This window comes from Drosophila obscura, unplaced genomic scaffold (genome assembly GCF_018151105.1).
Source record: "Drosophila obscura isolate BZ-5 IFL unplaced genomic scaffold, ASM1815110v1 contig_4, whole genome shotgun sequence".
Lineage (NCBI taxonomy): Eukaryota > Metazoa > Arthropoda > Insecta > Diptera > Drosophilidae > Drosophila > Drosophila obscura.
In genome coordinates this window covers 2,015,543-2,033,953 of record NW_024542828.1, presented here as the reverse complement: position 1 = coordinate 2,033,953, position 18,411 = coordinate 2,015,543, and the positions used below count along the sequence as shown (strand labels likewise).

At 44.2% G+C, this 18,411-nt stretch overlaps 7 protein-coding genes across 11 annotated transcripts; 4 read left to right on the top strand and 3 right to left on the bottom strand.

Annotated features, from left to right (window-relative positions):
- Positions 1 to 726: 726 nt before the first annotated feature.
- On the top strand, positions 727 to 2,606 carry LOC111068435 (L-galactose dehydrogenase). The gene is made up of 4 exons (XM_022357907.2): positions 727 to 939; positions 1,022 to 1,463; positions 1,529 to 1,902; positions 2,384 to 2,606. The coding sequence occupies exons 1-4, from the start codon at positions 794 to 796 to the stop codon at positions 2,454 to 2,456; spliced, it is 1,035 nt and encodes a 344-aa protein (XP_022213599.2). The 5' UTR covers positions 727 to 793; the 3' UTR covers positions 2,457 to 2,606.
- A 1,219-nt stretch (positions 2,607 to 3,825) lies between these two features.
- On the top strand, positions 3,826 to 5,855 carry LOC111068439. Of its 3 annotated transcripts, none has more exons than XM_022357913.2 (4): positions 3,826 to 4,069; positions 4,583 to 4,979; positions 5,320 to 5,601; positions 5,701 to 5,855. In XM_022357913.2, the coding sequence occupies exons 1-3, from the start codon at positions 3,934 to 3,936 to the stop codon at positions 5,516 to 5,518; spliced, it is 732 nt and encodes a 243-aa protein (XP_022213605.2). In that variant the 5' UTR covers positions 3,826 to 3,933; the 3' UTR covers positions 5,519 to 5,601; positions 5,701 to 5,855. The 3 variants fall into 3 exon arrangements, with proteins under 3 accessions (XP_022213605.2, XP_022213606.2, XP_022213604.2); XM_022357912.2 differs by having other exon boundaries at positions 3,827 to 4,069; positions 5,308 to 5,601; XM_022357914.2 differs by lacking the exons at positions 5,320 to 5,601; positions 5,701 to 5,855 and adding an exon at positions 5,045 to 5,265.
- A 727-nt stretch (positions 5,856 to 6,582) lies between these two features.
- Positions 6,583 to 8,217, top strand: LOC111068434 (solute carrier family 35 member F6). The gene is made up of 5 exons (XM_022357906.2): positions 6,583 to 6,598; positions 6,661 to 6,764; positions 6,853 to 7,000; positions 7,060 to 7,213; positions 7,276 to 8,217. The coding sequence occupies exons 1-5, from the start codon at positions 6,584 to 6,586 to the stop codon at positions 8,049 to 8,051; spliced, it is 1,197 nt and encodes a 398-aa protein (XP_022213598.2). The 5' UTR covers position 6,583; the 3' UTR covers positions 8,052 to 8,217.
- On the bottom strand, positions 8,172 to 9,388 carry LOC111068438 (mitochondrial glutamate carrier 1). Its single transcript, XM_022357911.2, has 3 exons — positions 9,259 to 9,388; positions 9,061 to 9,195; positions 8,172 to 9,000 (listed from the first exon to the last, which is right to left on the bottom strand). The coding sequence occupies exons 1-3, from the start codon at positions 9,288 to 9,290 to the stop codon at positions 8,220 to 8,222; spliced, it is 948 nt and encodes a 315-aa protein (XP_022213603.1). The 5' UTR covers positions 9,291 to 9,388; the 3' UTR covers positions 8,172 to 8,219.
- A 62-nt stretch (positions 9,389 to 9,450) lies between these two features.
- LOC111068437 (mitochondrial glutamate carrier 1-like) lies at positions 9,451 to 13,279 on the bottom strand. The gene is made up of 6 exons (XM_022357909.2): positions 13,116 to 13,279; positions 11,945 to 12,004; positions 10,996 to 11,130; positions 10,450 to 10,935; positions 10,239 to 10,379; positions 9,451 to 10,168 (listed from the first exon to the last, which is right to left on the bottom strand). Exons 2-6 carry the CDS (start codon positions 12,001 to 12,003, stop codon positions 10,024 to 10,026), a joined length of 966 nt encoding a protein of 321 aa, XP_022213601.2. The 5' UTR covers position 12,004; positions 13,116 to 13,279; the 3' UTR covers positions 9,451 to 10,023.
- Positions 13,280 to 13,613: 334 nt separating this feature from the next.
- On the top strand, positions 13,614 to 16,459 carry LOC111068368. Of its 3 annotated transcripts, none has more exons than XM_022357811.2 (5): positions 13,614 to 13,875; positions 13,917 to 14,233; positions 14,292 to 14,579; positions 14,787 to 15,510; positions 15,576 to 16,459. In XM_022357811.2, the coding sequence occupies exons 1-5, from the start codon at positions 13,716 to 13,718 to the stop codon at positions 15,629 to 15,631; spliced, it is 1,545 nt and encodes a 514-aa protein (XP_022213503.2). In that variant the 5' UTR covers positions 13,614 to 13,715; the 3' UTR covers positions 15,632 to 16,459. The 3 variants fall into 3 exon arrangements, with proteins under 3 accessions (XP_022213503.2, XP_022213505.2, XP_022213504.2); XM_022357813.2 differs by having other exon boundaries at positions 14,292 to 14,546; positions 15,576 to 16,458; XM_022357812.2 differs by having other exon boundaries at positions 13,926 to 14,233; positions 15,576 to 16,457.
- Positions 16,272 to 18,014, bottom strand: LOC111068369 (aurora kinase C). Its single transcript, XM_022357814.2, is given in 4 exon segments — positions 16,272 to 17,312; positions 17,380 to 17,629; positions 17,631 to 17,717; positions 17,779 to 18,014. Coding segments are annotated over 4 exon segments (1,275 nt in total). The 5' UTR covers positions 17,896 to 18,014; the 3' UTR covers positions 16,272 to 16,491.
- Positions 18,015 to 18,411: the final 397 nt, after the last annotated feature.

The following is an 18,411-nucleotide window of genomic DNA, read 5'->3' as shown; positions in this document are numbered from 1 at the left end:
TCAGTCTCACCCACAGATCAATTGGCTTTACCTGGTATATATCACAATATATTTATAATCAACAGTATGTTTACAAGTGTTTTATTTGTTCTTGATTAAATTATTTTTACATGCTCAAATGTCTCTATAGTAAGTAAGTACATACACACTCTAGCGCCGCAGCCGGTTAAATTGACTTCTCAGATTCCTTTGTTTTTGAACTCAGAGAGTGCGAAGATGGCAAGGGAGTGAGAGTACCCATTAAGGTAGTAGTGAATTAGCGAAACAGGAGGCTGGAAACCCACAACACAAGTAATTGAAAAAATATGCATATTTGTAAGCATTTTGGACGCAGCATCAGCAGGTTCAGATGTATGTGAATATGTATGGGATGTAAGAGAAAAACAAACACAAACCGAATTAAAAATGTTTTTATAAAAGATGCAATGAAAACATTTACAAACCAAACATTTGAGAGTGCTTACTGCAAACGCCTCACCTGTTAATAAATGTGTCTTGGTAAGGTAGAACTTTGTCAATTCTTCTCTCTTTTCTACTCTCTCAGCACAACACAGGAGCGCAATTAACGCAAGTCTTATCTCTCTTATCTCTCTCCCATACTCTGATCTTTTGTATCAAATTTGCGTTTCGCTCTTGTTCGTTCGCTCATATCAGTAAATACTCGTACTTCAGCGTTGTTCTCTTTATCGGATTTCTCATATATTAGCTAAATATATGAGAATCTGTTGTCAGTATTCCTCTGGCTGGGGCTAGAATTTCATCAGAGTGCGACATAGATTGGACGCCCATCAAAATGTCTGGAACATTGCCGGCTACCTATGTGAAGGGTTTCCACGATGAGGAGAAGGTGCGACGCATGGAATACCGCAAGCTTGGAAAAACAGGTCTAGAAGTATCGAAGATTTCATTCGGTGGCGGTGCGCTGTGTGCCAACTATGGGTTAGAGTTGATTTTCAATCGAATCTCTTAACGGGAAGTCTTAAATTAAATACGAGTTCTCTTTTTGCTCTTTCTGCCTTAGCTTTGATCTTGAGGAGGGCATCAAAACAGTGCATGAGGCCTTAAAATCGGGCATCAATTATGTCGACACTGCTCCATGGTATGGTCAGGGAAGATCGGAGGAGGTGCTCGGCCAGGCCTTGAAGGATGTGCCCCGGGAGTCCTATTATATAGCCACAAAGGTGGCTCGCTATGAGCTCGACTATGAGCATATGTTCGACTTCAGTGCCAAAAAGACTCGCGAGAGTGTGGAGAAGAGCCTGAAGCTGTTGGGTCTGAACTATGTGGATGTCATCCAGATCCATGACATTGAATTTGCCAAGAATTTGGATATTGTTCTCAACGAAACATTGCCCACATTGGAGGCGCTGGTCAAGGAGGGAAAGGCCAGGTATATAGGCGTCTCGGCTTATCCCCTGTCCGTGCTCAAGGAGTGTCTATCCCGAGCACCAGGAAGATTCGATGTACGTAATCTATTGGAGGAATCCCTAGGTCCCTAACTTACTAAACTTTTGTGGACTACTTTCAGACGGTGCTGACATATTGCAGGTACACTCTAACCGATGAGACGCTTCTCGAATACCTGGATTTCTTCAAGTCGCAGAATCTGGGCATCATATCTGCTGCTGCCCATGGCCTGGGCCTGCTCACCAATGCTGGTCCGCAGCCGTGGCATCCAGCCACCGATGAACAAAAGGCCCTGGGCCGCAAGGCAGCAGCGATCTGCTTGGAGCGCGGTGTGGAGCTGGGAAAACTGGCCCTCTACTACTCCATGAAACTGGGGGAAGTGGGCACCTTCCTCACTGGCATGCAGACGCGGCAGTTGCTCCAGATTAATCTGGCGGCTTTCGAACAGGGTCTCACCGACAAGGAGCAGGAAGTGCTGCTGTATCTAACCAAAAAGTGAGTGTCCGACTCGGAAGTTGGCCAAAAACAAGACAAAGAGGGAGCTAAAAATTGTGCAACTCGGATACAATGTTAGCATTACATCATTTCCACCATTCCACTTCCATGCGGTTGACCAGGCCAGACCCGTCCCAGACCCACTGCATGGCGTCCGTCCATACACTTGTTGGTTGTGCATGATCATTGTCAATCTTGGCCATCGGTGCAGTAGGCACCGGGAAAACTCTTCCCCTGCCCCAACCACTCCGCCAATCATTGCTATCCACTTCCCAGTGCCTATTGAACTTTTTGCTCCTCCTCTCTCTCTCCTCTTCATTATCTTTATATTTCTCTCTTTTGCCCGCATCGTGCTCCATGTGTATTACGATTATGTGCAGTAATTTTTTCATTTTGCCACTTTATCTGCTGGCAAATTTTCCTTGATCCCCTTCATTCAAACATTATGTAAATCTTTTAAAATTTCTTCTTTAATTTTCAGTGTTTTGACCAAACCTTTCAATTGGGAGGGCATCGAACTGGCGCGCTATTGGGCGGCGATAAATAACAAGTAAATTCCAGAGGATAACCAAGAAAAAGCCAAAAGCTTTAGAGAGGAAAGGCATATCTGTTCAGTTGGATGGTTTACAGTTCTAGATAACCTTTAACAATGATTTTGTTTTGTGCCCTAGAATTGAACTTGAAAAAAATGAATCTATGATAACTACTATACGAGTATTAAGAGGGAAACTAACAGAACCAATAGCTGATAAGGGAAGAGTACTTGAAAGGCTGATAATAATTAATTGGAAAGGTGAGATAGAAGAAAGCCTCTGGAACTATCCCGAATAGTGGAAAAAACAGTACTCCTATGGTCTGCATCATAACAACTCATTTATGTACAGCTTTCGGGGTAAATGCATTTTTATACCCTACCAAAGGGTATTATACACTTGGTCCTGGAACTCAAAGGGTATATTAGCTTCGGCTCACCACAATAATGTATCTTTTATGCGGTTTTTTTTTGGCCAATATTGAAAATTCACTTCCACCTTTCGCTCTCCATGGCGAAAATCCATCCAGCTCTTCATCCACCTTTCCAGTCGGACCAAATCACCAACTAATTACGCTTTAATTAACGCAGTAAACGTAAAACAAAAGATGTAAATACAAGTACAAATAAAAGCAGAAACCACAAGGAAAGACAAGACGGCAACTCAAATTATTTAGCTGGTTGCATGAAGGAGAACCGAGTCGCACCAAGTCGAACCAAACCGAACCGCACCGAATTGAAGCGAGGCGGAAAACGGGGAAGTTTAATAACATTTTGAATAATGAACGAGGAGCCAAAAACAAAAAAAACAGCAAGAGTCGGATGCTGCGGCAAAAATGCGATGCGAATGCACACAGCAGAAATGCAATGCAATCCACATGCCACACGAAAAGCGGAAATGTCTCTGGAGCGATGCCGTATTTTGTTTTCCTTAAACTGCCGCTTTAAATAATTTTATTTTACTTTTTCATCTCGCACCATGGCGCAATTCAATAAATTTTCGTCCTATCAGTGCACAACGCAACAGTTTTTTTGTTTGTGAGTACTGGCCAAACGAGATGACTTATAAAAAAAGCTTTCTCAGTTTTATAAGAGTCCCAAGTTAACCCTGGAAAAGCTATATCCAATGTTAAGTACCTTTGAATATAATTTCTCAAAGGACGATCTTATGGTGTTCCATTTTGTTGTTTTTATAGCCATTATGTCCCCACAACGACACGATTGGTTGCAGTTACATATCTCGTTTAGCCAGTACTTAACGCTCAGCTGTTGGCCAGGTTCTCACTCATTTCACTCTCTCTCTCTCTTACCTTTCACAAGCTCTCTCCCGTTTTTTTTGCGTTGAAAGCTGATCGAAGCTTTTGAGCCGCGCTTATATGTGCTGCGCCGTCGCAAAAGAAGCGGTACTTTTGGTTTGAGCTTCCAGCCATTGAGACGTGTGCGCGCCGCGTTAACTTTCATACACGAACATTGTTTGTTAAATAATACTAAAGTGCAATATGGCGAGATTACAGAATGGAATACTGCTTTTGTTCGCCTGCAACATATTGCTGGCTGTCTACGTGTCCGGCAATAATAACAAGCAGCAGCAGCAACAACAGCAACAACAGCAACAACAACAACAGCAGAAACAAGGTAGGGTTATCGACACCACACACAACGAGAAGGCACTGACTGATTCATGTTGGATGAAGAAATTCCCAATGCCATTGCCAAGTTCTTCTGCGGGCTGTTCTAGCCAGACCAAAATAAACAGAAACCGGTTGGGAAAAAGTAAGAAAGAAGCTCAGCGAATGCCGGCCAGACAGAAGAAGACTGAACTTCAACGCTTCGTTGCGGTTCGTTGGAGAAAATGTCTCCCAGATGTTAGGCTTATGGGGGAAGTAACGGTTATCTCTATAAATAAAGCATAAAAGCATTCTGAAAGAAAGAAAATGGAAAGTTTGCTGTAAAGAAATTCTTTTAAATAAGATTAAAATCATGTGAAGTCTTTGTATCGAAACCTACCAAATTATTTCCTAAAAATTATTCAAAAACAGCGTTGCAACTTGAAAAAATCATCATAATTCGAAAGTTCAAAAATAGACAAATTTTTAAAAGTTATCACATACTCGTATCACACATTTAAGATTGTTCAATTTATTGCAGAAATCTGGGAACAAGACCTTTCGGACACCTTTAAAATCGAGGGCAGCGATCAGGGCATACAAAAGGTCAACCTGAAGTGCGGTGCCAACTCCATGAATGTAATGCTGGAGACGGAAAAGCCCTTCACAGGTGTGATGTACACGCGTGGCAGCTTCTACAAGCAGACGCCACCGTGTTTCATGAAGCCCACAGCCAACCAGGGTGCCCGCACAATGGAGATGAACTTCCAGCTGGACCAGTGCCAGACCGTGAAGGATGGTGATCTCTACACGAACATTGTGGTGATTCAGAACGACCCAGAGCTGATAACACCCGGGGATTCGGCCTTCTCGCTGGAGTGCGACTTCCGCCAGCCGCGCAGCCTCGATGTGGAGGCCAGCATGCAGGCCAGGGATAGGTAAGGAAACGGGATGGTATAATCATTTTGTGAAGTTGTGATGTCATGATCTGAACTTGCAATAGAAACCCACAAAAATTGCGTGGAGCACGCGGTGGAGCCCGCCAGCGTCAATAGAACATTATAACCACGAACTCCACTCTAAGTTCTGTACTTCTTCTTCAACTGCAATCACTTCCAAATAGCTGTACATAAGGTACAAAACGAGAGTACCCCCCATTCATATGCACTATGTCCACCCCCTCAAAACTAAAACCAAACGCGTAGCGGCTTACTAACCCTAAAAACAATGAAACACAGCAAAAACCAAAAACAAAAAACCCTACAGTACAATCCACAGGGTGGCCACTGGCTCCAAAATTACACTCACTAGTCCCGATCCCGCGGCACCCACGGAACATCTACACAACTCGGTGGTTAGCAACAGTGATTCGGTTGAGTACATACCAAAGTTTAGCAGACCAAATAGAACCATACACCTGGGCTCCGTCGAGGAGGTGGCGCTGCCATCCTCGGAGTACGCCAGGGACGAGCTCTAAAGAACACTAAAGATCCTCCTCCACACAGTATGACACAAATAGAAAACACAATCACAACACTTGAAAAACACTCTTAAATACAGGTGAGACACGAGGACACGCTTTTTGTTGCTATTTGTGTTGTTTTGAATGTTGCAAAATTGTTGTATTTCCTTTTTACTGACCTTTCCCATACTTCACAGGAAAATCGCACAGAATTCGACGCACGCGACGTAAACGGAGAAGCCGGCGAACAAAAGATGCACTAACACCACTTCATGTATTTTCATTTAAATGGTTTTTCATATCCTGTGATATTTTTTAAGTTTGATTTTAATAAAACTAAAAGCAAAAGTTTCTTAAGATTCGCGCCTTTTTTTGTGTTAGGCCAGTGATGGACAACGTAATTAGCTTACGGACAGCTGCAAACTTTTCCACTAATTTATGCCGTTTCACAGGAAAATTCAACCCAATTGAGGAACAACAAATTAAGAAGTATTTTGCATAATTTTAGAATACGTGCTACGTTTAATTTTCATCAAACAAATACAATTTTAATTACCCGTCCAGCTTTCTCAGCTTTTTGACTTTTCAGTATTTTAAAGCTTACCAGCACAAAAATACCTTTTGTATATTTTTATATTTGGTTGACATTTCTGCTTAAACCTTATTTTCTAAAATTCAATAAAAAGGTGTTCTTAAAATTAACCAATCTTGTGGAAAATTAATTCATCAATCGGATAAAATAATGTGTTCAGTGCTGAAAGTCCTAGCTAGCTAGTAATATTAAACCGAATATCAAAATCGACGATTATGATTTCCGATCATGGACGGAGAACGATTAACCTACTGTCGACCAGTGGGTGTTTTAATATACACACGAATATTAGGAAACTCGCAAAATTTTAACGCCGTTTAGGTGAGAGATATCATAGTTTTTTTGTACAATAATGATATCATATAGGATAAATCTAAAAGAACTTATAAACATCATTATTTTCAGCGGTTTAAATAGAGGGGGACTAAGGGGGTTAGTTCATACATGGTATATCGGTATAAAGTGGTATATTCAATCGATGCATTGCAATGGCTATTATTATGGTATTTTTGCGCATCCTCCAGAATTGCACAAAGAACGTCAATAATTTTAAATTTAATTAAAGGAACGCACCAGTTTCGGACATTATTTTTGGTCTCAAATGGATCATCGTGTGTTCCTATCGCTGGTCTTTGTGCTCAGCGGCACTTTTAATGTTTTGGTGGTGAAGTAAGTGGTGTTAAATATAAATAATGCGTAGAAACAACGTAGACTTGTTTTTGTATGTATGCCCATTTGTATGTTTGTTAATTTTTAGGTGGGCTAACCAACAGCAGGTGATTGGTAGCGATGGCAAGCTACATGGCTTCCAGCATCCTGTGGTCTTCACCATGCTCATGTTTCTGGGAGAATTCCTTTGTTTTATTGCCTTCAAAGTGGGCCGTTTGGTGACCAATCGCCGTGGGGTAAGGTCATGCAGCGTGCCACCTATGGGCGGAGAAATTGAACTTTGACTGTTTTGCAGCCTGGCGTGGAGATGGACAGTATCTTGACCCAAAATAGCGGCGAATTCCATCCACTGAGCATGCTTCTGCCAACTCTGCTGGATGCGATGGCTTCCATATTGCTGTTCACCGGCTTGTACTTGACTTACGCCACCAGCTTCCAGATGATAAGAGGTTCGTTTATCAGCTGCTGACATTGCTTATCTTGGTTTACATTGAATGCGTCTTCCCCTCAGGCGCCGCCCTCATCTTTGTGGGCATCTTCAGCACCATGTACTTGAATAATACGCTGAGCACACGCCACTGGCTGGCCATTTTCACCATGTCATGCGGCATCCTGGACATCATCTCCTTGGATGTGCAACGGGTGGACTACGATCGGTATACGCTGCCGCATACGGACCATAAATCGATTTTGGCTGGCGATATGCTCATCATTATAGCCGAGATCCTGCACGGCTTGCAGTATGTCTATGAGGAGAAACAGCTGAAGATCTCGAATGCGGCTCCTCTGCAGGCCGCTGGCTGGCAGGGTATCTTTGGCATGGCCATCACTGCGATACTAGCCATCTGCATGCACTTTCTGCCCAGTGTGATGCCGTTCAACGAGAGCTCGCGCGCTGTATTTGACGATTGGAGCGATCTGTGGGCGGGACTGCAGGACAATGCACCCTTAATCCTGGCCCTGATTGGATTTACCCTGTCCTGCGCCGTCTACAACTTCATTGGACTGTTCATTGTGATGTACTCGTCGAGCGCTAACCGACTCGTGGCCGACGGTCTGCGCGTCTATTTCATCTTTGTGTTTGTGATTGTCATGGAATGGGAATTCTTAAACCTGATCACGATCATGGGCTTCATTATTATGCAAATGGGAATTATCATGTACCGCCAGGCCATATTCGTGGATATGTATCGTGCGGCTCTGGCCCGCTGGCAGCGCAGTCGCTACGTGGATCTGAGTGCCGATGCAGCGGCCGCACCCAACAGCCGGCCAGCCGATGTCATCTAAGGAAGGACCAGAAAGGAGGGACAGTCGAATGTGATATGAGAGGTTGGGGCCATTGGAGAGCCCAGGGCTGATTCATCAAAATTACTTATCAATGTAAACGTTTAAAACGTAGATTATAAATTACACAAAATACACATACAATTTATTCATACACTGACTACACTAACACTAAACGGACTTCTTCCTTTCAATGCCCAGGATCCTCTCGCCCACGCCGGTAAAGTACACCATTTGGGCGATGCCAAACATCGGGGCAAGAACCATAATACGGCAAATACCGCCCTTGAAGAAGGCCGTGGGACCCTCATGCTTTAGAGTCTTGCTGAAGCAGTCAAAGAAGCCATCGAACTCCTTCTCGCCTTCGATCTTCTTGATAGCCTGCAGACGGGTCTTGATCACGTCAAAGGGCGTGACCAGTAGCGCAGACACCATGCCAGCAGACAGACCGGCGATCAGAGACCAATAGAAGACCGCTTCACCAGAGGTATCCGCCTTGCGGGGCCCAGCATCATTGATGGTAGCCATCATTGGGAAGTAGATCACCGAAAACAACACATCCCGCACCCCAGTGGCCTTCACACCCTTGTACAGACCAAATATGCCATGCTCTTTGACCAGCTGTTTGGCCACGCCCAGGGCTGTCATTTTTTGCACCTCCCTGCCGGCGGCACGCTCTGCGCTAGCAATGCGTCCCGCGTCCTGCATCTGGATCTTGAGCAGCTCCATGGGTGTTGTGACAATAATCTGAAACAGCCCAGCCAAGCCACCGGCTATACCCGCCATATGCAACGGCAGCTTACCCTCTGGCGTGGCCAGTTGAAAGCGAAAATAATCATTGGCCGCCAACTTGATGGCCTTTTCCGGCGTTACCAATAGGATGTTTACTGCGGATCCCCTGTACATGCCAAAGAATCCATCTTGTGCGATGGTCTTGCGAAAACAATCAATGCTGCATTGAAGATTTAAGCATTCAGCGTTGATTTAATGTTACAACTTTAGCCCCACTTACATGCTACTGTACATCTTCTCGCCATTGGGTCCCAGCTGCTGATTCTGCAAACGGGTCTTCACCAAATCCATGGGGAACACACAGGTGACTCCAATGATGCCAGCGATCCCGCCATTGATGATCTTGGGAAGTACACTAGATGACAATGCGTGGTTAGCGTGGGACCATCAGAGGGGTTCACCATCAGCAAGAACTCACTTAAACGAGGCCGGTTTCTTTTGATCCGCCATTATAACTACAAATTTCACTTACAACAAAACAAAAAAAAACTAAATTCCGAAAAACATGAAGGAACAACTAAACAGTAAGTCGACAAAAGTACTACTAAATTTTATACATTGTATATAGATATATATTTCGTTTGTTCATGTCTGACAGTTTTTTGTTTTTATAAATTATACATGTATAGTATATAGTATTTGCTCTAGAGTCATGTTCTTTAACGCTACTAAAAGTTACACTTTGGCCTAGCAGCAAAAGAAAAATGCATTTATAATACGATTATAAGCGAGAGGTTAATGGCTATCTGTGCATGGTTCAGGGATAGAGAGAGAGAGACAGTCAAAACACAACAACAGTTATAAATTATTCTAACACAAATGAACTAGCAAACACAAACATTTTACATAATAATAGCTTTGATTCCACTTTATCTTATTGTCATAGGAGCAAAGGCCTGCCAAGGGCCTGTACATGATATACGTACATATATATTCTGTCGGTATACGGTATGCGGTTATAGTGAAGGAGGACGGGGGGCGGGGGATGGATAACTTTAACAATTGTTCGTTCTGGACTGATGGCTAACTTTTTGAGACTTTACAATTACATTGTTGGACAGCTTTAACAATAACATTTAAACACAAACACAAATACACATTCAACATTCAGAGAGTAAACTTAAAATGCTTTGTCTTATCGATCCGCTTTATCGGAAGTCGGAAGAGGGGAAGTCGTCCTCCTTTATTTCTTTTCCACGCCCAACAGTCCCTCGGCCACGCCCAGATAGTAAACTGTCTGGGCAATGCCAAACAATGGAGCAATCACAATCATACGGCACAGGCCGCCCTTGAAGAAGGCGGTGGGTCCCTCGTGCTTCAGCGTCTTACTAAACGTAAAGAGATACATAGTGGACGGACAATGATAGGGTATTAGCCAGTGAATGGTTCAGCACTCACGTGATGCAATCGGATATGCCTTTGAACTCCTTCTCGCCATCGGCCTTCTTAATCGCCTGAAGGCGGGTCTTAACCACATCGAAGGGATTGACAGCCAGAGCGGCTGTAGAACCAGCCGCCAAGCCAGCCAGGAAGGAGCACCTTTATGGAAAAAATAATACATACAGTGAGTCGAGATACAACGAATTTACAGTGCAATCTGAATTCTCACCAGAAGACAGCCTCGCCAGAGCCATCCTTGCGCCTGGGGCCGAGATCATTGAGCGTGGCAAACAACGGGAAGTAGATCACCGAGAATGTCACATCTCGCAGGCCCGTGGCTCCGATGCCCTTGTAGAGCCCAAAGATACCCTTCTCCTTCAGCAGCTGTGAGGCCAGCTGGGTGGCCGTCACCTTCTCCACCGTCTTGCCCGCCAGTTTTGCGGCCGCTGCCACACGTCCCGCGTCCTGCATCTGGATCTTAAGCAGCTCCATGGGTGTAGTGACAACGATTTGGAATGCTCCGGCCAAGCCACCAGCTACCATCTGACTGCTGATGGGTAGCTTTCCATCCTTGGTGGTCAGCTTGTGTCGGAAGTAATCGTTGGCCGTCAGCTTGATGGCCTTCTCCGGGGTAATCAACAGGATGTTCACACCCGAGCCGCGATACATGCCAAAATATCCCTCGGCGGCGTATGTCTTGCGGAAGCAATCGAACCTAGTGGGGATTATACATTGGATTAGATCGTCTCTATAGGGCTATAGCAGATATACTCACATGCTCTTGTACATGCGTTCGCCATTGGGACCGACCTGCTGGTTCTGCAGCCTCGTCTTGACCAAATCCAATGGGAACACACATGTCACACCAATGACGCCAGCAATTCCACCGTTGATGATTTTGGGCAGCAGTCTGCAACGAGGAGTACAGAGAGAGCATTGTTTAGTCTGTCTTGCGACACACTTTTGGCTAATTGACAACTATTTGCACTGCGTTAACTTTTGCATTCCCTCTTGCAACAGGCATGTGCAACAGGCACCAGGGGGCCTTGAACTTGACCACCAACCAGACATCTCATTATGTTCCCCGCAACTTTGTTTCTAAAGGTATCTCAGCTAATTGAGCTAACAAGTAACACAAAAGAAAGGCCAAAGCAATGAATCGTTTCCCATTAATATGCGAACAAATCCTATTTGGTTCTCTGCCAACACATCAAAATGTATATCTTTCAGATCTATAGCTAGACGATGCTTTGGTCTATTTTTGGGTTTTCGCGCGCTGTCGCTGCCAACAAAAGCGAAATGCATTTGTTCGAAGGACCGCCGCCTAGGAACAACCAACCAACAGCAGCAGCAATAATTTGCAATCATATTATGTCATACGAGTATAGCGTCTGTCCTTGACTGCACTTTTGCCCTAAATTTGTTGAGACGATGGGTTCAGGCGGTTGGCATTGGGGGAATATTAGCTAATAAATTGTCTGGTGGAAATTTAGAATTTTATTCGTACAGTTATGACACCCACCTTCTATAAATGCAATAGTTTACGGTTAAGTTAAGGTAGAAAAACGTAATTAGATTAGAGGTCGAATATCGATTTTCATATTAATCTACTGAGTCCCTTTTAGGGGAGTGCCATACCCGTAAGCAAATAATTTATTTAAATATTGTTTACTTTTGTGATTACGTCGCTATTCCTGCTAATTAAAATGTTATTGATAACTTACGCGAATGGCTGGTGCTTCGGCTGTTGTAGCGGTATTTTGTCTGCCTGGATCGTCGCCATGCTGAAAACAAACAAAAAATGTATAATTATATATGCATACATATGTATGTACATTAATATGTATGAAATGATATAAATATACAAAAGTGGTGCAAACTGGTTTGTTTATATCATTAAAAATATTCACACATACTTATGTATGTATACTGTTATTTCTGTACACTTTGTTCCTGTTGCTTGACCACTTTAGTCCAATTAAAAAATACATCATATAATCACATATATATCACATATATGTTGACCAACTGATAGAGAATTTACTGCACTCAGCCGATAAGAACGGCGTAGAGTGAGGCGGGGGTACAAAGTTTATTGACATGCACGGGAGCGAGGAAGATTAGCAGCATATCAAACAACCATTAACCATTAGTTTGACATCGTGAATAAATATGATAATATTGCACCCGAGTGTTAAACGAACAAGTTAAACACATTTTTAGGGGCATTTAAATTTGTACAAATTATTCGAACCTCCGCCCGGAATAACGGGACTATTTCCCGCATTGCGCAGAAGATAAGCGCAACTATTTTTTTTATCTTTTTGCAAGAATAATTCAAGCATAAAGATATCAGAGAAGAAGGTTCCGATAATCAGGAAAAAGAGGAGAAGGCCCAAGTACGCTCCACGAGTCAAGGTAACCAAAAGCTACTATAAACAAGTCTGATAAAAAGGTAATATTGTCAAGATTAAGGCTTCAAAGAGGTGTTGTGCTGTTGCCGTGTCCAACAACAATTTATTGATTATTGCCCAAATCGGCAGAACAGGCTTCGAGCGGCCTGACAACTACTTAAGAGCCTGCTTGCGTGTAACATTTTTGAACAGTTGATACAATTGTATATATATTGAACAAATTGCATCTGATAATGTTTAATAGAGGCACTATCATCGGGGTAACTGGAGCCACAAGCACTTGTATGAGATTTTACGTAATTTCTGTATTCAACAAACGCTCGAGAACACCTTTAATAAATTGAATTTACTGCCGCACTCTTATGATACACATACGATTGTATATGTGGCCCTCGCAGGCTATTAAATGTTTAAATAAATTTGTGCGTAGCGGCCCCCGTCTGCGTTTGTTTATGCCACCCCCTCTTGTTCTAGAACTCACTTATCACTTATTTCTTCGATGAATGGTTAATTGACTTGGTTACTGTGCACTTAAATGTTGCCTTTACTAAAGAACGATTAATTAACGGATATTAAACTAAATTAAATGTATTTTTCGTTTTCTTCGCGCCGTCGTCGTCGTCGTCGGCGTGCGAAACACGCGAAAAGCTTAGGAAATATCGACACTTAGCGATGGGCGAAAGTTTACTGATACTGACTTTGTTATGCTGCCATGACATTATAATTTTCTGGCTTTGATAGCATGAGAGACAAAACTCAAAATTAGTTTTCGTACCTGTCTACCCATCCCGTCTCAGCACGGCTCTCGCTTTTACAGCATGCTTTTCCCATAAATCTATCCATTTCTGGTTTTTCAGTTAATAAGTTAGCAAAGTCTAATCTTATGTGGCCATACGTGATTTTCTCTGCTGCCGATAGTTGTTTCGTACCTAGCGCTCATCGCTAAGACTCTGGAAAGCCCGCTTTCCAGCACTACCACGAAGCACAACAAAAGAATTTTGCAACACCTGAGAACTTTTTCAGAATTTTTCAACAAAAAATATAGAAAATAGCAATAGTTTAACTAAGGAATTGGCGCACAATGAGCACGACACGTTTTGCGCGTTCTGGGCGCGTTCGCATCTGCATTCTGATGAGCATGTTCGTGGTGCTCATCATGATGATTGTCATTTACCAAATGTCTCAACATCAATTGGACGAAAGCCGAGCCTTTCAGGAGGGTCTCAACGTTCAGATGCAATGTAAGATAAAGCAGAATTTTTTAACTGATAATAACATGCAGCCTTAACAGCTGAGAAACTGACGGCCGAGAAGAGGATGAGTGTGCTGCGCACGGAAAAGGAGAAGTACGAGAACCAACTGGCAGAGTCCATACAAAAGCAACAGGAGACGGAGCGTGCCCTGCAGGAGAAGTTTGATGGCCAGCTGGAGAAGTACAAGCTGCTGGAGTTCAAGTATTCCGAGCTGGAGGGGGAGTGCGTCAAGAGCAAGAAGAAGCACATCGAAGATACGAATGCGTTTGATCAGAAGCTGCAGAAACTACTGGCGGATGTGCACAAAGATAAGGCATCCAAGGAGCACGAAGTGGCCGCATGGAAGGTGGGTGGATAGTAAGGCAAGAATGTTCAAACTTCTCTCAATGCATATCCCTTTTTAGGAGAAGCATGATAAGCTGCAACGCGAATCGGAGCACAAGATACATGCTTTGGAAGCGACTCTGACCGAATACAAAGGCAACTGCCACTACATACCAAAGGTACAGCCCGCAGAGGCACCAGCACAAACTGGCGTTCAACAGCAGTTGAACAAGCCCGCGGAAATGACACCCACAACGCGTCACTCCAGTCCCTCGCAGCAGGCGCACAGCATTGACAAGCCGCGCAACGATAAATCCTTCAACGCGCAATTGCAAGTGAGTGAAGGCGTCTACAGGATTGGCGGCGGGGTAAATCTTCTACCAACTAACCAACACCAAAACCAAACCACTAATAATACTAACACTCCAACTAATCGAGCTGGTGGCGGCGGGGTGATGGAGCAGATCCAGCCGCAACAGCGGGAGGTGGAGCAGAAGCAGGAACAGCTGCCACTCTTGCCCTTTGCCGTGCGCAACAATCACAGTCTGATACTAAACTCTGTCGAAAATTTTCAGATTGTACCCAAATCGCTGACTGAAAAGCAGCAGCAAGAGGAGCCGCAGCTAGCCGGCGGGCCCGTTTCGCCGCTGAGTGCACCGCGCAAGAGCAGCACTGCGGGCACAGCCGTCAAGAGTGCTGGCGATGCTCCGAGTGCTTCAGTTGCTGCCAGACTCAGTAGCAGCAGTAGTGGACTTCCGCCCCTGGCACTGCCACCGGCCAAGCCAGAGCGCAAGCTTCCGGAGAATGTGGCTCCCATACCCGACAACTTCGAAGACAACAAAGTAGACGCCAAGGGCGATGCTGTGGACGTGGACACAGCGGCCGAAGAGCTGCCCAAAAATGAGAACAACAACCGCTATGCGAATGTTGTAAATGATCTCGAGACGAACAAGAACTTGGGCGTGGCCCCCAAACCCAATGAGGACTCGGGTGCGCATGAAGTCAAGGATGCCATGAACGAGCCCAGTTTCAATTTGCCTGCAGCCGGACAAAATCTTTTCGACGGGGAGCTGCCAGCGCCTGGTCCTGGCCCGGCAGCCGATGATGCTGTCAAGCAATTGGGCGAAGCAGCCGGCGGTGGTGAGGGTGACGACGACGATGATGTGGGCGATGTGGCTGTAAAGCAGCCGCAGCATTTGCTCGATACGGACAATCTAAATAACGAGATAGCGGCCGACCAAGGCAAAGAGTTTGCCGAGGGCATACATCTCGAGGATGCCATGGATGAGGATCAAGATGGTTAGTCAATTAAATGGTACATATTCTATGAATTGTAGGTGTACTAACCACTTGTGTTTTTCCAGAGGATGACTACTCCAATGTGGCGCGTAAGAAGGGAGGCGAAGCCATTAGAAATTAGGCGTCAGATTAGGCTTAAAGCGGCATGTGTGCAAAGGATTGACAACCTTTTTTTAAGTTAAAGCCGTGCTCGCACAGAGCAGAGCATTGAACAAATTTCCAGAACAAACACACAAACAATTCCCCTTAAAATCGGATCAACGAATACACGGATTATGTATTATAATTGAAGACTAGAGTAAAATGTTGCGAGCAGTGCTAGCACGGCCTAAAGGATAGATCTACTTAGTGGATAAGTAAAGTTCAGTCTCATCATTATCAATATTTCTTTTTAAATGACAAAAACCCAGCCAGATATGTATGGAAAGATGGAAGAAAACTGGGTTCTGTTCAGCATGTGTCACAAAGATAGTTGCATTCTCTTTTCGTTTTATCGATACTTAGAAATTCTCAACCACATTTCATCACAGTTTTAATCGCGCTTCGGCTTTGCATTCAATCAGACATCTTGTACGTTTTATACTTTGTTTTCTGTGATAAAAACGTTTGACACCCACTTGCATTTGGACAAGGGCATGCTGCCTGCGTTTTTGTCTCTGCCCCAAAACATAATAAACTCGATTTCGATAGAGAATAAATATTTAGAAAAAGTAAGAGAAGAGATTCGCGAGACACGAAACACGAAACACGCCTAGCATTCGGAACACACTCACAATCTTTATTTTTAATGATAATAAAACTAAATGCATAAATGTTAATTTTTCTTGTAGCTTGCTAAATGATGAAATGATCTTAAATGCCATAATTATATTACGCGGCGCGACAAAACTAAAACTCAAATACTCGTATGAACTAGGAAATAACTCAAAATCAATATAAATAATAAAAAGAAACGAGAAAACGTCAATGGTTCCGTTGCGTTCACTTCGTATGCGCCAGAATCCATGGATGCACCAACACCTGATCCAGGGGCAGCCGATGTTGCGGATTGAGGACCAACAGCTTGGATATCAAGTGAGCAGCCGCCTTGGAAATGTGCTCCGGCAGCTTGTATTCCGCCTTGAGGATCTTCTTGTAGGTCTCATCATAGTTTTTCGATAAGAATGGGGCATGACCCACCAGCAGCTCAAAGCAGAGCACACCCAGGCTCCACAGGTCCACGTTCTTTGTGTGCGGCTTGGCCTGGACCATTTCCGGTGGCAGATAGTCGACAGTGCCGCACAACGTCATGCGCATGGAGTTGGGCTCGTGCACTGACCACCCGAAATCGGCTATCTTCAGCACACCCTTGTGGCCCAGCAGGAGATTCTCCGGCTTGATATCGCGATGGATTATGTCACGCTCGTGCAGATACAAGAGGGCCAAGCAGAGCGACTTGATGTAGGTGGCCGACTGGCGTTCATCGAAGCGCTTTAACGGCTGAGCTTGCAGCGCATTGAAGAGCGTACCCTGTGGAGCATACTCCAGGATCAAGTAGATGCGCACATCGTCGTGGAAGTAGGCGTATAAACGAAGAATGTGCGGATGCCGCAGATGCGATTGTATTTCGATCTCCCGGCGCACCTGATGCTCCACATTGGACTCCCCAATCTGACGCTTGAACAGGACCTTCAAGGCCACAACGAACTGGGACTCCTTCTCGCGTGCCAGGTACACATTGCCGAACTTTCCGCGTCCCAGTGGACGGCCAATGTCAAAGTTGTTCAGCTCCCAAGTTTTCTTTGGCTTCGGGGGCTGGTTTTCTGTTTGGGATTACACCAAAGTAAATTACACAAGCCAAGTAGAGATGAAACCAGTAGAAATACTCACCAGTCTTGCCTTTCTCTTTGCCAGTGCTGTTTGTAGAGCTGGATGAAGTCGATGCAGCAGACCCAGCGGCTTCTGTGCCTGTGGCTAATGGTTTCTCCACTGGGCCAGCGCTAGTCTTTTTGGATTCATTCAAAGGAGCTGGCGCCACAAACTCCGAGGTGGTTTTCGTTAGTGTACTTGCAGTGGGCACAAGTGGCTTCGCAAATTTTGACCATGCTGCTGCTTGGTCGGAAATTCCTGAACCCGGCTTTATTTGCAGGACGCGCAATTGTCGTAGCCGTTTTGGCCGATACCGGCGGAAGAAGCTTGTTGCCTGGTGCCATATTCTCGCTTGTCGGCTATGTTATAAAATGATTAGCCTCTAGTAAATTAACAATTGACGGCAGTCTCCCAACTCACCTTTTTTGTCAGCAACGAATTTTTCCTCTGCATGCCAAGTGCGGCGGCTGCCGCCTCTGGCTTTCTGGCCATGTCATTTTCTTTCGGACGCAACACATTGTTGGACTGATGGGACATGTTTGCACACGCAATCAATTTATGAACAATTCTCGTCAATTTAAAACAAATACAAAACAAATTGGGCAAAAAAATCACGAAAATTCCTCTGAAAAATGCCGTTCGTTTGAATTAGGAAAGTAGAGGTGTCAAACCAAAGAGGGCACTATCGATAGTATCGATATTTTGCTGCTAGCCTCTACTATCGATGGTTTTGAGACTAGTATCGAGCTACAGTCGCTGCGCTTTTAATATGTTTGTATTGGCTGCTATAAAATACGAAGACAAATTTTTTAACAAATCGACAGGTGGCATCTAACTTTTAAAATGGACAAGTTCCTAAGAGGTTTCAATGGTTTTTTAATAATTATTTGAGCCCGATACTATTACCATAGTATCGATTGTTTCTCCAAAACATTCAAAGTACTAGCTAGTAGCTAAATATTGTTGTTCTAAGCTGTTTTGAAACAATTTCCAATTTCGCGGCAGCGATTAAATACCAAAAAAAAAAAAAAAGAAACATTAATATTGAATTTG